The sequence below is a fragment of the Vipera berus genome (genome assembly GCF_964194415.1).
Source record: "Vipera berus genome assembly, chromosome: 2".
NCBI lineage: Eukaryota > Metazoa > Chordata > Lepidosauria > Squamata > Viperidae > Vipera > Vipera berus.
Genome location: NC_138203.1, coordinates 151,981,485 through 151,994,618, shown reverse-complemented (window position 1 = coordinate 151,994,618; position 13,134 = coordinate 151,981,485). Strand labels below are relative to the sequence as shown.

General features: G+C 44.8%; 1 protein-coding gene across 3 annotated transcripts in view; it reads left to right on the top strand.

Annotated features, from left to right (window-relative positions):
- Positions 1–13,134, top strand: part of RBMS2 (RNA binding motif single stranded interacting protein 2) — a 76,980-nt gene that overhangs the window by 46,802 nt on the left and 17,044 nt on the right. For 2 of the 3 annotated variants that reach the window (XM_081319497.1, XM_081319496.1), the window contains exons 3-6: positions 2,901–2,959; positions 4,077–4,168; positions 6,019–6,176; positions 11,321–11,400. In XM_081319497.1, the coding sequence (XP_081175623.1) occupies positions 2,901–2,959; positions 4,077–4,168; positions 6,019–6,176; positions 11,321–11,400 (389 nt within the window). The remainder of the gene's footprint in view (positions 1–2,900; positions 2,960–4,076; positions 4,169–6,018; positions 6,177–11,320; positions 11,401–13,134) is intronic. The other variant, XM_081319498.1, reaches the window with a different exon arrangement.

Sequence of the window (13,134 nt, the reverse complement as noted above, 5' to 3'; positions counted from 1 at the left end):
CCAGCGCTCACCTTTCGAGGTTTTAATGTAGGCTCCTGTAAGGACAAACGTTCAGGCTTCTATATGTGTCTGTGGAAGTTCTACCACCCAGACTCAGCATTCTGGGACTGTATTGTGCAAAACTGGAATTTCAGATCTGGTGAGGAACTGCACATCTTCCAGAGTTCGACATTTTATTTGCAAGTTATAATTAGGAGTGTGCAGTTTCTCTCTTTCTTTTCTTCTTTTAAAGCTGAACCTCAAATACCACAAAGGTCAAATTCTTCTGTGCACAGTATAAACCAGGGGTAGGCAACCTTGGCTCTTTTATGACTCGTGGACTTCAACTCCCAGAATTCCTGAGCCAGCCATGCTGGCTCAGGAATTCTGGGAGTTGAAGTCCACGAGACATAAAAGAGCCAAGATTGCCTACCCCTGACTGTTGGATGCACCAATGTGACTGTTCTCTAGTGCAGAGATGGATAACCCCAGCTAACGCAGTTTCCAAAAGGTTTTCTTTGGGCTCTCAAGCCCATGTCTGACCATGCTACTAAATACTGACTGCAGGATGGTTAATTTGAGCAACACAATTTCCCACCATTTGGAGGCACTCAAGGATGGGAATAATAATATAAATAGGAAAAACACAAAATTCCCACTCAAAAATGGAAGCTTGGCCTCCATCCTGGTGCGTAGCCAGCCTCCTTCCAGTTCGTATCACTGAGCTCTCGGTAGTCCTCACTCCCCCAAAGTCTTCGAATACGGCTTACATCACAAAAACTCGCCTAGCCTTGTTATACCAGGTAGCCTTCAATTTTGCGATCCCAGTTGGGATCCTAATCTCACTGCTAAGCAAAGGGGTTGTTAAGTGAGCTGCGTCTGAGGTTACGACTCTTTTTTTGCCACAATTGTTAAGCATATCACTGCAGTTGTTAAACGAGTTATGTGGTCATTAAGCAAGTATGGCTCCCTCCCATTGATTTTGCTTGTTGGAAGCTGGCTAGGAAGCGAATGGCAATCAGGTGACCCTCCGGGACGCTGCAACCATCATAGTTCCATGCCAGTCGCCAAGCGCCCAGACTTGGATTACGTGATGGTGGCGATATTGTGGCGGTTGCTCTATGTGAGGACTGGCCATAAGTGCCTTTTTCCCCAGTGCTGTTGTAACGTCGAACAGCCACTAAATGAAAGGGTGTAAGTTGAGGACTACCTGTAATGATTCACGTGAAATTCAGCATTACTTTGCCATTCATTTGCTGTCAGAACTCAAGCTGTGGTGCCTTTGAAATGGGAAGACCCTGCACTTAATCTAGTGAGACCTCTTTCACACTGAGTTATCAAGGCTGCTCCATGTCTGTGAACCACTGCTCAAGATGGGCCACCTACTATCACACACACCCCCGATATATGCCAGCTATATGTTCTAATAGTTTAAAATGTCACGACTGTCCCTTTGGAGACCCAGACCCTTTTTTTGGCAAAATAATAATAATTAGAGGACTGGAGGCTAAAACATATAAGGAACGGTTGCTGGAATTGGGCATGTCTAGTTTAATGAAACGGACGCGGTGGCTCAGTGGGTTAGGACGCTGAGCTTGTCGATCAGAAGGTTGGCAGTTTGGTGGGTTGAATCCCGAGTGCCGCGTAACAGAGTGAGCGCCTGTTACTTGTCCCAGCTTCTGCCAACCTAGCAGTTCGAAAGCACGTAAAAATGCAAGTAGAAAAATAGGGACCACTACGGTGGGAAGGTAACAGCGTTCTGTGCGCCTTTGGTCATGACCACGGAGACGTCCTCGGACAAGCGCTGGCTCTTCGGCTTTGAAATGGAGATGAGCACCGGCCCCTAGACTTGGAAACGACTAGCACGCATGTGCGGGGGAACCTTTAACTTTACCTTTAGTTTAATGAAGAGAAGGGCGAGAGGGGACATGATAGCAGTGTTCCAATATCTCAGGGGCTGCCACAAAGAAGAGGGAGTCAAGCTATTCTCCAAAGCACCTGAAGGCAGGACAAGAAGCAACAGATGGAAACTAATCAAGGAGAGAAGCAACCTAGAACTAAGGAGAAACTTCCTGACAGTCAAAACAATTTAATCAGTGGAACAACCTGCCTCCATAAGGTGTGAATGCTCCAACACTGGAAGTCTTTAAGAAGAGACTAGACAGCCATTTGTCCGAAATGGTATAGGGTTTCCTGCCAGAGCAGGGGGTTGGACTAGATGACCTCCAAGGTCCCTTCCAACTCTATTATTGTTATTATTATTCTAAAACTTTTATTCATTAAACATGAACTTCAGTCAGCTGAACATTCAAATTGACTGGCACTAATGGTTGACACGGGATGATGGTGATGATGATGATGATTATGTAGCAACTGGCTTATTGTCAGGTTCTGTCCAAATAAAGGCACCTATGAAGAGTTTCACGGTTGGTAAAGGAGAGCTGTGCGAGATGATCAGTTGTCTTTTTTGTGGTTGCTTCGTTCACCTTCCTGGCTAAGGGTTGCTTCACGGAGATGGTACATCACAGCTTGCAAATATGTGACAGAGCTATCCAGGGGATTACACAAGTCTGAATAAACTTTTCTAGACACTTTCAGCTTCTTGACTGTTATGGTGAAGAATTTACAATTCTTCTGTAGGATTTGGTTGGGAAACCAATGCAGCTGGCGAAACATTCTTTTCTCACCAGTAGTGGACCCTGCTTGTCCTGCAATTAACTGAAGAGCAGCTCTTAATTCCTGAGTAGAGAAAATCTTTATTTTTCAGTCTTCTTGGGTGGAGGGTGGGGGAGCAGAGAAGAGTCCACGAAGGAGAAGTGTTTTCGGGGAGGATAGTTAGGACTCTCATATCCACTTCCCAAACTTGCTTTAAGAGCTGTGCTTATTCCATCCCTTATCTTGATGCTTTTCTGTACTTACAGATACGGCAAAATTGTCTCCACCAAGGCCATCCTGGATAAAACAACTAATAAATGCAAAGGTGAGCTCAGCTGGATTTTCTTCTCGCATGGAGTAATATTGTGGTATCCACAGGACCTGAATCGGAGTCTGGATAACAAGTGTGGGTTTTGCTTGGGGTTTCTCCGAGGGGGGAACGCAGAGCTATCCTGTTTTGCTCCATTCTTATCACACACAGAGTCTTGCAGCGGTCCGAGAATTTAATCTCTCCTTCAAAAGAGGGTTTCTTCCATCCACACCTTCGAGGCTGGCGAAGTTGAAACCCATGGAAGGCCGGGGAACAGGACAGGCTCAGCATCCTATTCTAGAGCCAAGTTTCCTGAGCAGGATGGGCTCGGTCTGAAGGCGGGGATGGTTTATTGGCACCAGGGTGATGGTTGGGGGGGGAGTTGCATTCCTGAAATGCCAGACATTGCTGGGGAGAAAAAAAGATGGAGCATCCGCTCAGAGTACAAGCTGGAGGAGGAGGAGGAGAGGGAAGAGGAAGAAGAGAAGGGGGATCCTGCAGTCTGTATGGTTTAACGGTGAGACAGATCCTCCCTCTCTTGCCTTCGTGCCAATGTTTGCGAACCCGCCAGATAACAGGCTTGCCCCTCAGAATGATTACCGGTTGTGGTGTGCTGGAGGGTGTGGTGCAGCTGAGAATGTGAAGGAGGTGGGGTGAGCCAGGAGGGGTTTGCTCCTGCTGCAAAGGTATGTCTCTTTGCTACTCACCCAGAAGTAGAGGGCTGTAGGAAGAATTCTTTGTGATACAGGTAGTCCTCAACGTACGACCACAATTGAGCCCAACGTTTATGTTGCTAAGTGAAATACGTCTTAAGTGAGTTTCCCCTCATTTTACAATCTTTCTTAACCACGGTGAATCACCGCAGTTGTTAAGTTAGTTACACGGCTGTTACGTGAATCTGGCTTCCCCACGGACTTCACATAAACATGAGTCAATTGCCAAGCATCTGAATTTTGATCATGTGACCAGGGGGATGCTGCAGTGGTCATAAGTGTGAAAAACGGTCTTCAGTGACCTCATAACTTTGAACGGTCATTAAATGAACTGCTGTAAGTCGAAGACTACTTGTCCAAGCTAGAACTGGAATCTCCAAGGTCAATACGATTATCTTTTCCTCTCCTTGAACCTTCAGGTTATGGCTTTGTGGATTTTGACAGCCCCACAGCAGCTCAGAAGGCCGTGACGGCACTCAAGGCCAGTGGGGTCCAAGCCCAGATGGCCAAGGTAAGCCTTGAGCTGCAGGCCCACATGGCAGAGCCCTCCTCCCTTCCAACAAAGGAAAATGGGGATCTTCCTGACTAAGACAATCACGGTTAAAACTTCTAGTTTAACCTTGTTCCTGGTGATTTAGCCCGGTTGAAGTGAGATCTTTCTTATAACCTGCCATGATGGAGAAGCTTTTCTGCAGAGTGTATTCTCCATCGTTACTGCGTTGCCCAGGGTTTCAAGGGTACCATTGGCGCTTCACGCCATGTGGTTGGAGTGGTGGTACTGGTTGAAGTCATGACAAGTAGATGTGGTAAATTCTGCAGGAACCTGGGTTTTCCATGCAAGCCATCATTCAGACAAGTAGACAAGAGCAGCACCCACAGCTAATGTATCTTAGTATTATGTGTGAATCAGACCCCGGCAATTACATGAGACTCTACCATAGCAGACTGAATTATGTATCCATTAAGTTCAATATCCTGGCCTTAGAATCCCAGAATAATTCCAGTATTACTCAGTCTCACTTGGTCAGGCGATGATTCCTTTCCCAAGTTCTCTGGGAAAAGAACACTTTCCCCCCCCAAAAAAACGTCTCTAGAGCTAGAGAGGCTAATGATTGAAGATAAACTGTTCAGTTATATGACGTATTAATTCCTCCCCAAACATGCACCTTGTATCTTGCTGATCACTTTAATTCCACTTTCCCCAAGCTGGTGCTTTCCAGATATATTGGGAGATGTTCTGGAAATTACAATGCCCCCATTTGGTTGGGGCTGATTGTTTGAGCCATGTGGCAATGTTGATACTGAATTAAGCTGCAGATCCTCTTTCTCCTCCAACACACACACACACACACAGAGAGAGAGAGAGAGAGAGAGAGAGAGAGAGAGAGAGAGAGAGAGAGAGAGAGAGAGAGAGAGAGAGAGAGAGAGAGAGAGAGAGAGAGAACATGAGAAGGGGTCCTCAATCCCCGGTCCGTAGCCCATTGCAAAGTAGGTTGTGGCCCCTTGGGAACTGGGCCTTGCATGAAACCATCCCCTCCCCTCCCCCCTCCCCGCTGCTGGTCCACAAAGCTGGAAAGGTTGGGTACCACTGTTCTGTAGGCCAAGATCAGCTGCTACTCAAAGAAGCAGAGAGCATCATTGTGGTTCCATGTAAAAAATAAGTAATGCTCTCTTAGCCCAAGAATATCTATACATTCAATGGGTGGCAGATGTCGTACTCTGATACTCCAGTAGATTTGGATTTACTCGGAGTAAATTACACTGTAATCGGGTTGTGGACTGGGGATCGAGGACCCCTGCTATAGGAGGCTTTCTCTTTCTCATTTTCTCTCTCTCTCTCCTCCCCCCCCCAGTATATCCTCTACATTTTCGTAAATTAAAGCCATGGCCAGCGGTGGGATTCCCTTGGAATGTCTTTGACAATCTATCTATTTGGAAAGAACACACAGCATTCACACATACACGTAGGGCATGTATGTCCTTCCCCGTGTGCAGCTCTTGCACTTAGCACACTTGTATATGTGCTATAGCCAACAGTACTACAGGCCATGTTTGCTGCCTCACTTGCTCTCCTGGATGCTGGATATTTCCAGTGCATCAGCTTCTCTTCATTCTGCTTCACAGCAGTGAGTCTCACTGGTGGGGGTTGCCCAGAGCAGAAACTGGGCTCTCTACCGAGATAATACGTTGAGTTCTCTTTATAAATGGAAAGGCCTCAGTATGCCTAGAGAAAGAGAGGCAGCGAGCATCTCAACAGAGGCAGGTGACACGTTCAGGAAGGGAAGGGAAAGTCCAAAGGAATGCGTCCCTGGGATGGGATGGACTATTGCTAGGCAACAGCCTGACTTCTTGTTTCCATAGCAACAGGAGCAGGATCCTACCAACCTCTACCTGTCAAACTTGCCTTTGGGCATGGATGAGGCTGAATTGGAGTCGATGCTGAAGCCATTCGGACAAGTCATCTCTACACGTATCCTACGTGATGCCAGCGGCACCAGCCGAGGAGTTGGCTTTGCCAGGTCAGGGAGGATGGCTGGGACAGGGTTGGGGATCGTTTGGTTTAATGATACACTTTTTCAGCTCTATACAGTAGTGCTGGCTTAAAAAGACAAAGAGGCCTAGCCTGTGCTCACTCAGGCAGCCCTCAGAAATGTGGTGCATTCACATGTGGTGCATTCACATCTCGTATGTGTGCAAGCACCTTGAACCATTCCTTTGCCCAAAAGTGGTTTTCTGTCGGAATACCTGCACAGAGATTTGCTTGGCTAAATATTCCCTTATGCATGGAGAATGTGCAAATATGCTGAGCATTTGCAAACATTTCCCTCTTCCTTCAAGGTGGTGATGGGCATTTGCCTTTCTTTACTCTTCCATGTCCTATTTCTATGTTGTAGGGCTGGGATAGCTATAGTTACACTCTTCTGTGTTGGTTTACTGGGAACTAGATATGGACATTTAGCTGTTCTATGGAAGTTTTTCTACATGCCTCTGAAACCATATCATTTTAGCTCACTGTGTGTCTTTCAGTTTTCCCCCCTAAATATGCCATCACCAAATGTTCCTAAAAGATCAAGATAGGCTGCAGCGAAAGATGGTTGAGCGTTGACACTCAAAATGATTCTTTTCCATGTTTGGCAGGCAGAAAAAGTTGAACTTCAATGGCACATTTTATGTCCTAAAGCCTTATAACATGTGGCTAACTTGTGGGCCAAAGAAATGTCCCAAATGTTTTGATGCGGAGTACAAAGCCTTAGGTTACCTCCTTCACTTTTCCCATGACACCCAACTGCTGTTCAGTCTTCAGTTTAGCCTTAGGGAGAAGCAAGATATTTAGCCAATTGCTTGAGAGGGGACGGGAGGAAAACTGGAAGCAGAAAACTCGTGATTTAGAAATGGCTTGGTGTGGAACAGGAATGCTGAAAGACAGAAGCACCATTGATCCTGCAGTTTCCCGATTCATAATGACGTTTTGCATTGTTTGCAAAAGACATCTGTATGCATTTGGTTCCTAACCCAAGATCTCTGCTAAAGATTTCTCTAACTGTAGAATTACTCTTGGGCAGTGCTTTTTTTGTAAAAGAAAAAGGTGCCGGAACTCACACATGTCATACAACCCGCCTTGCCTACCCTACAAGGTTACATCCAAAAAAGGTGCCGGAACTCCGTTCTGAGCGTTCAGTGACAAAAAAAGCCCTGCTCTTAGGCGTAGAAGGGTACCTCCAAGCTTCTCCTTTGCTGCTCAGACATCCACCTGGGTGGGCAATTTTGTTCTCTATTCTCCCTTTCCTGTGTTAGCTTGGCCATTCTTTTCTATCCTACATTGCCCTCTACTGCCAAACTTTCACATTGCAACAAACAGTTCCTGGCTCCTCCATATTTTATTTCCTTCATACCTGAAAAAGTAAACCTGGTTGAATTAGCAACAGTTGGTTAATTATATATCCCTGTTTCTTATAGCTGGTTGTAATGGATGAGGGTCTCATAAAGAGAGGAGAGAAACTAAAACACTGATTTCTCTCTCTGTCAAAGCTGATTTGCTACCCCTGCTTTCTTTCAAAGTCTACAGCTCTAAAATATTTTCCCGGAGTCCTTAGATGTAGCATTTGAAAGCCAAAAGGGATAACAAGCAAATGAGATGTTTAATCATCATAGCAGAGCCATGTGGACACACAGGCCAGCATCAGGAAAGCAAAGGCTCAGAATGAACAAAGATTTGCAACAAAAGTCAAAGGTATTAAAAGTTTTATTTCAACATATAACTGACAAGGGGAAAAAATCGAAACAGTCAGAGAAAAGATGAGAAAGAGAAAAGATGGAAAGGAAGTAACAGGCAGTAGAGAAAAAGCAGAGCTGCTTAACTTATTCTTTGCATCAGTCTTCACACAAAAAGAAACTATAGCCCAACCTACTAAAAACATAACTGTAAAAGACAGACTAGAAATAAAAATTAAAATAAGCAAGAAAATGGTAAGAGAACATCTGTCTGATATTGATGAATATAAATCACCGGGACCTGACTGATTACACCCCAGAGTTCTAAAGCAGGGCTTTTCAACCAGTGGTACGGGTACCACCTGTGGTACATTGGCACCTGGCAGGTGGTACGCGGCCATCCTAGAAAAGTGGAAGCGGGGGAGGGGAATGAGCTGAACCGGTGGCAGCACCGCGCAAGCTTGAGCGAGAGATGGCTGGAGCTGCAGGGCTGTCAGGGCTCAGCGCCAGGCTGTAGCTGGAGCTAAGCCGCTTCTGCTGAGACCAGAAGAAGCACCGATCAGCTGGAATGTTGCAGCATCTCCAGGGTCTTGTGATTTACATTCAGATGCTTGGCAACTGATTCATATTTATGATGGTCACAGTGTCCCAGGGTCATGTGAAGTGACCAAAACCTGCTGCAACCACCAAGCAGATTGGGGGGGGGGAATAAAAACCAAACCCCCACCCCACCCCACCCCTGCTGCCAATCCTCAACAGAAATGCTCACAACAATGAAAACCTCGGACAGGAGGAAGAGCGCCGCCAGGCGGGCAGGCAGGTGTCTTGCTCGGCTGTGGCTTGGGGGGCACTTTTTTCAATGCCATTGTGACTTTGAACAGTCACTAAGCGAACTGTTGTAAGTCGAGGACTACCTGTACTTCATCACTTTTGTCCTTTTTTTTTTGGGTCATCAAGTTTTTGACACCTTGCTAGGCGCCTGGTGGTACTCGGATGTTACCATATCCTAAAAGTGGTACAATGGGTGAAAAGGTTGAAAAGCCCTGTTCTAAAGGAGCTGGCAGATGTCATCTCAGAACCACTGTACCACATCTTTCAAAAATCCAGAAGCACCAGGGAACTACCAGAGGACTGGAAAAGAGCTGATGTGGTTCCTATCTTCAAAAAAGGAGGGGGGGGGGAAAACAGACTCAGAAACTACAGACCAATCAGCCTAACATCAAAAAACAGATCTGTGAACATCTAGAAACAAAGTAATAACTAGAAGTCAGCACAGGTTTGTTAAAAACAGATCATGCCATTCCAATCCCATTTCGTTATTTGAGAAAGTGACTAAATTAGTAGACCAGCAAAATACTGTGGGCATACTATACTTAGACTTCAGCTAAGCGTTCGACAAAGTAGACCACAACCTACTTCTTGGTAAGCTAGAAAAAAGTGGGATAGATAGCATCACCACCAAGTGGATTTGTAACTGGCTGACAAACTGCTTAATGAGTAGTCCTTAATGATACTATGTCTACATGAAGGGAAGTAAGCAGTGGAGTACCACAAGGTTCCGTCTTAGGCCCAGTACTCTTCAATATCTTCATAAATGACTTAGATGAGGGAATAGAAGGGGAACTCATCAAATTTGCAGATGACACTAAGCTGGCAGGAATAGCCAACACCCTAGATGATAGGCTCAGGATCCAGGTGAATCTTGACAGACCTGAACACTGGGCCCTATCTAACAAAATGAAATTCAATATAGGGAAAAATAAAGTTTTAGACTTAGGCGAGAGAAACCAGAAGTACACATATAGATTGAGTGAAGCCTGGCTTAATAGCAGTAATTGTGAGAGGGATCTTGGAGTCTTAGTAGACAGTCAATCAAATGTGAGCCAGTAGTGTGCGGCGGCAGCCAAAAAAGCCAATGCAATGCTAAGTTGCATTAACAGAGGGATTCAGTCAAGATCACGTGAGGTATTAATACCACTCTATAAAGCCTTAGTAAGACCACACCTAGAATGATGCATCCAGTTTTGGTCACCACACTATAAAAAAGATGTTAAGACTCTAGAAAAAGTGCAGAGAAGAGCAAGAAAGATGATTAGTGGACTGGAGGTTAAAACATGTGAAGAATGATTGCAGGACCTGGGCATGGCTAGTCTAGTGAAGAGAAGGACCAGGAGAGAAATAATAGCAGTGTTCCAGTATTTAAGGGGCTGTCACAGAGAGGAGGGGGGGGGGTCAACCTATTTTCCAAAGCACCTGAAGGCCAGACAAGGAACAATGGTTAGAAACTGATCAAGGAGAGATTCAAACTAGAAAAAAGGAGAAATTTTCTGACAGTGAGAACAATCAACCAATTGAACAGTTTGCCTTCAGATGTTGTGGGTGCTTCATCACTGGAAGCTTTCAAGAAGAGACTGGACAGCCATGTGTCAGAAATGGTATAGGGTCTCCTGCTTAAGCTGGCGGTTGGACTAGATGACCTATAAGGTCCCTTCCAACTGTGTTATTCTTTTCTATTCTATTTTGAAAGCTCCTTGCAATATTGGAGCTACTTGGAGTCATAAATTCATATCCAACTAGAGATTCAAAACCAGTGGATTGGTTTGTCTAGTCCAGGTTAATTCTGATGTCATATTTTTGCATTCTTGGATTCATTTTTTAATAATCTCCCTGAGGAAATGTTGCCTAGGAACGAGCTATCTCATAAATTTTCCGATTTGATCTGTTAGCTTTGATGAATCTTGATTAGGAGATTCTAGGAGAATCACGGGCTATTAATTCCTATCTAATTTTTCCAAATACTGATGCTCATCACAAGTCTCTGAGCTTAACAGAAAGTTAAGTACGTGGATTTCTTATTACATTGTTCTCCCTCAAGAACTCACCCCAATGCACCTGTCCCTTCCCCCTCTGCAGAGTCCTGTAAATCAGTGTTTAAGGTGCGTAGATTTCAACTCCCAGATTTCCCCAACCAGTGTGATGGCTGAGGAATTCTGGGAGTTGAAGTCCACACATCTTAAAGTTGCTGAGATTGGGAGACGCTGCTTTAAATGGAAGCAGCGCCATTTAAAGGGCTGTTTCTCAATCTTGACAACTTGGAAGAGGAGTGTCGACATGAATTGGAGTTGACATGGAGCTGTTTTTCGTTCAGCTCCTCGTCAGTTCAGCCACGTATAATCCAATGAATTTCTTCATAGGAATTATGGGTCGGTAACTTTCACATCTGGTATATTTTGAGCTGCAGGTCCTATCAATGAGGAGCAGGTTGCCTAGATGTTTTGCGGAGATTGCCCACATCCCTTCTCATGGCTGGGTTGCTCATGTCTGAGAGCCTCGGAGTGCCACAGCACTTGTTAACACAGCACATTCTTCTCCCTACTTATTCCTGCAAAGAAACATTTGGCATTTTCTCCATCCCAGCTTCATGGATGCTTTCTTTTCATTGCTTCCCCAGGATGGAGTCTACAGAAAAGTGTGAAGCCATCATCACCCACTTCAATGGCAAATATATCAAGACACCTCCTGGGGTCCCAGGTGAGAAAGTCCTATAAGAGGGAGGGTAAATTGGTTCCTTTCCAGAGGAACAAAAGTTTAAGGTAGTAGAAGCAGCAACAGCATCAAGACCAGTAGTGTTTTTTCTTGCATCTGTAAAAGGGCACCATACCAAATAATAAAACAACATCGAGACATTAGTACAGTAGCTTCCTATGCTACAATTAAGGTCACAACTACTATATAAAGACTCGAGTTAGCCAGCAGTTAAAGGTGGTACCTTTCATAAATACTAATCACTTTGGAGCCCACTGATTTAGGAAAAAAGGAAGGATTCATTCAGGGACGGTTCAGAATAGGACACACTGTGCTGTTCTAGATCCAGATCATCAGATAAGGAAAAATGTTAGGTGACCTGCTAAGAGACTGCTGCAGTAATCCAGCCAAGGGATGATCAGGGCATGAAGCCATTGCTTTGCTGTTTCTGTGAGGAGGAACTGATAAAGCCAATGAATATTCTTTAAATAAAATCTCCCAAGTTTTTTTAATTATTATTATTATTACCTGTTCACAACAATGTGAAGTCAAAGCTGCCATTTTAAAAACTGTGTTAGTCTTCATACACACAAGAGTTCTTCCCAAGAACCTAGAAAATCATACTGTTATCAGTGTAAAGGTAAGGTAAAGGTTCCCCCGCACATGCGTGCTAGTCGTTTCCGACTCTAGGGGCCGGTGCTCATCTCCGTTTCAAAGCCGAAGAGCCAGCGCTTGTCCGAGGACGTCTCCGTGGTCATGTGGCTGGCATGACTAGACGCCAAAGGCGCACGGAACGCTGTTACCTTCCCACCGTAGTGGTCCCTATTTTTCTACTTGCATTTTTACGTGCTTTTGAACTGCTAGGTTGGCAGAAGCTGGGACGAGTAACAGGCGCTCACTCTGCTACGCAGCACTCGGGATTCGACCCGCCAAACTGCCGACCTTCCGATCGACAAGCTCAGCGTCCTAACCCACTGAGCCACCGCGTCCCTTTTGTTATCAGTGTAGTATATGATAAATGACAGGTGGGAATTTTGTGTAAGTGCAGATTTTTTTAAGTTCTGTCCCAGATTTTTTTGGGGTTGGTACCCAGTATGCTAATAACCACTGGATGCAACCGGGCCCCTTTATGGCACATTCATTCAGTTTTGGTGATTAGTTCTTGATACTTGGTGACGTTCTCCAATTCTTTGTCTTCTGTCTACTGCTATCCCTTGGTATGGTCACATCAGTTATCCACATTTTCTTTTCAACCACAGTTGAATCCAGAAATCTCACAATGTTTTAACCTACTCATTTTCAACTACTTTTTCGGCTCTTTTTTTCCCCCACCAATTTTTCAGTATGGGTACACGGTCATTTTTACAGATATTCTGCTAAATTGGTTTTTTTTTTTGGTTTTAAGTTTTTATCTTGCCTTTTAAAAAAAAATTGTTCAATTCAAGGGGGTGAACATATGTTCAGCCTCCTATTTTTCCCCCAGAACAAAATTATCAGGGAAGGTTTTTTTTTTTAATAAAAATGAATCATCGAGTTGGACTTGCTGGTGGCAACTGGCTGCCCCAAACCAGAAACGGAGAGAGAGAAGGGTTGAGACACAATAGTCTTCCCACTTAGCTTGAGATGGAGGAAACCCATCCAGCCCAATATCAACATCCATCCAGGCATTTGGAAAGATACTCCAAAATACACCTGTGTGTTGTCTATGAAAAACCTAGGATACTGTAATGTTCCACATCA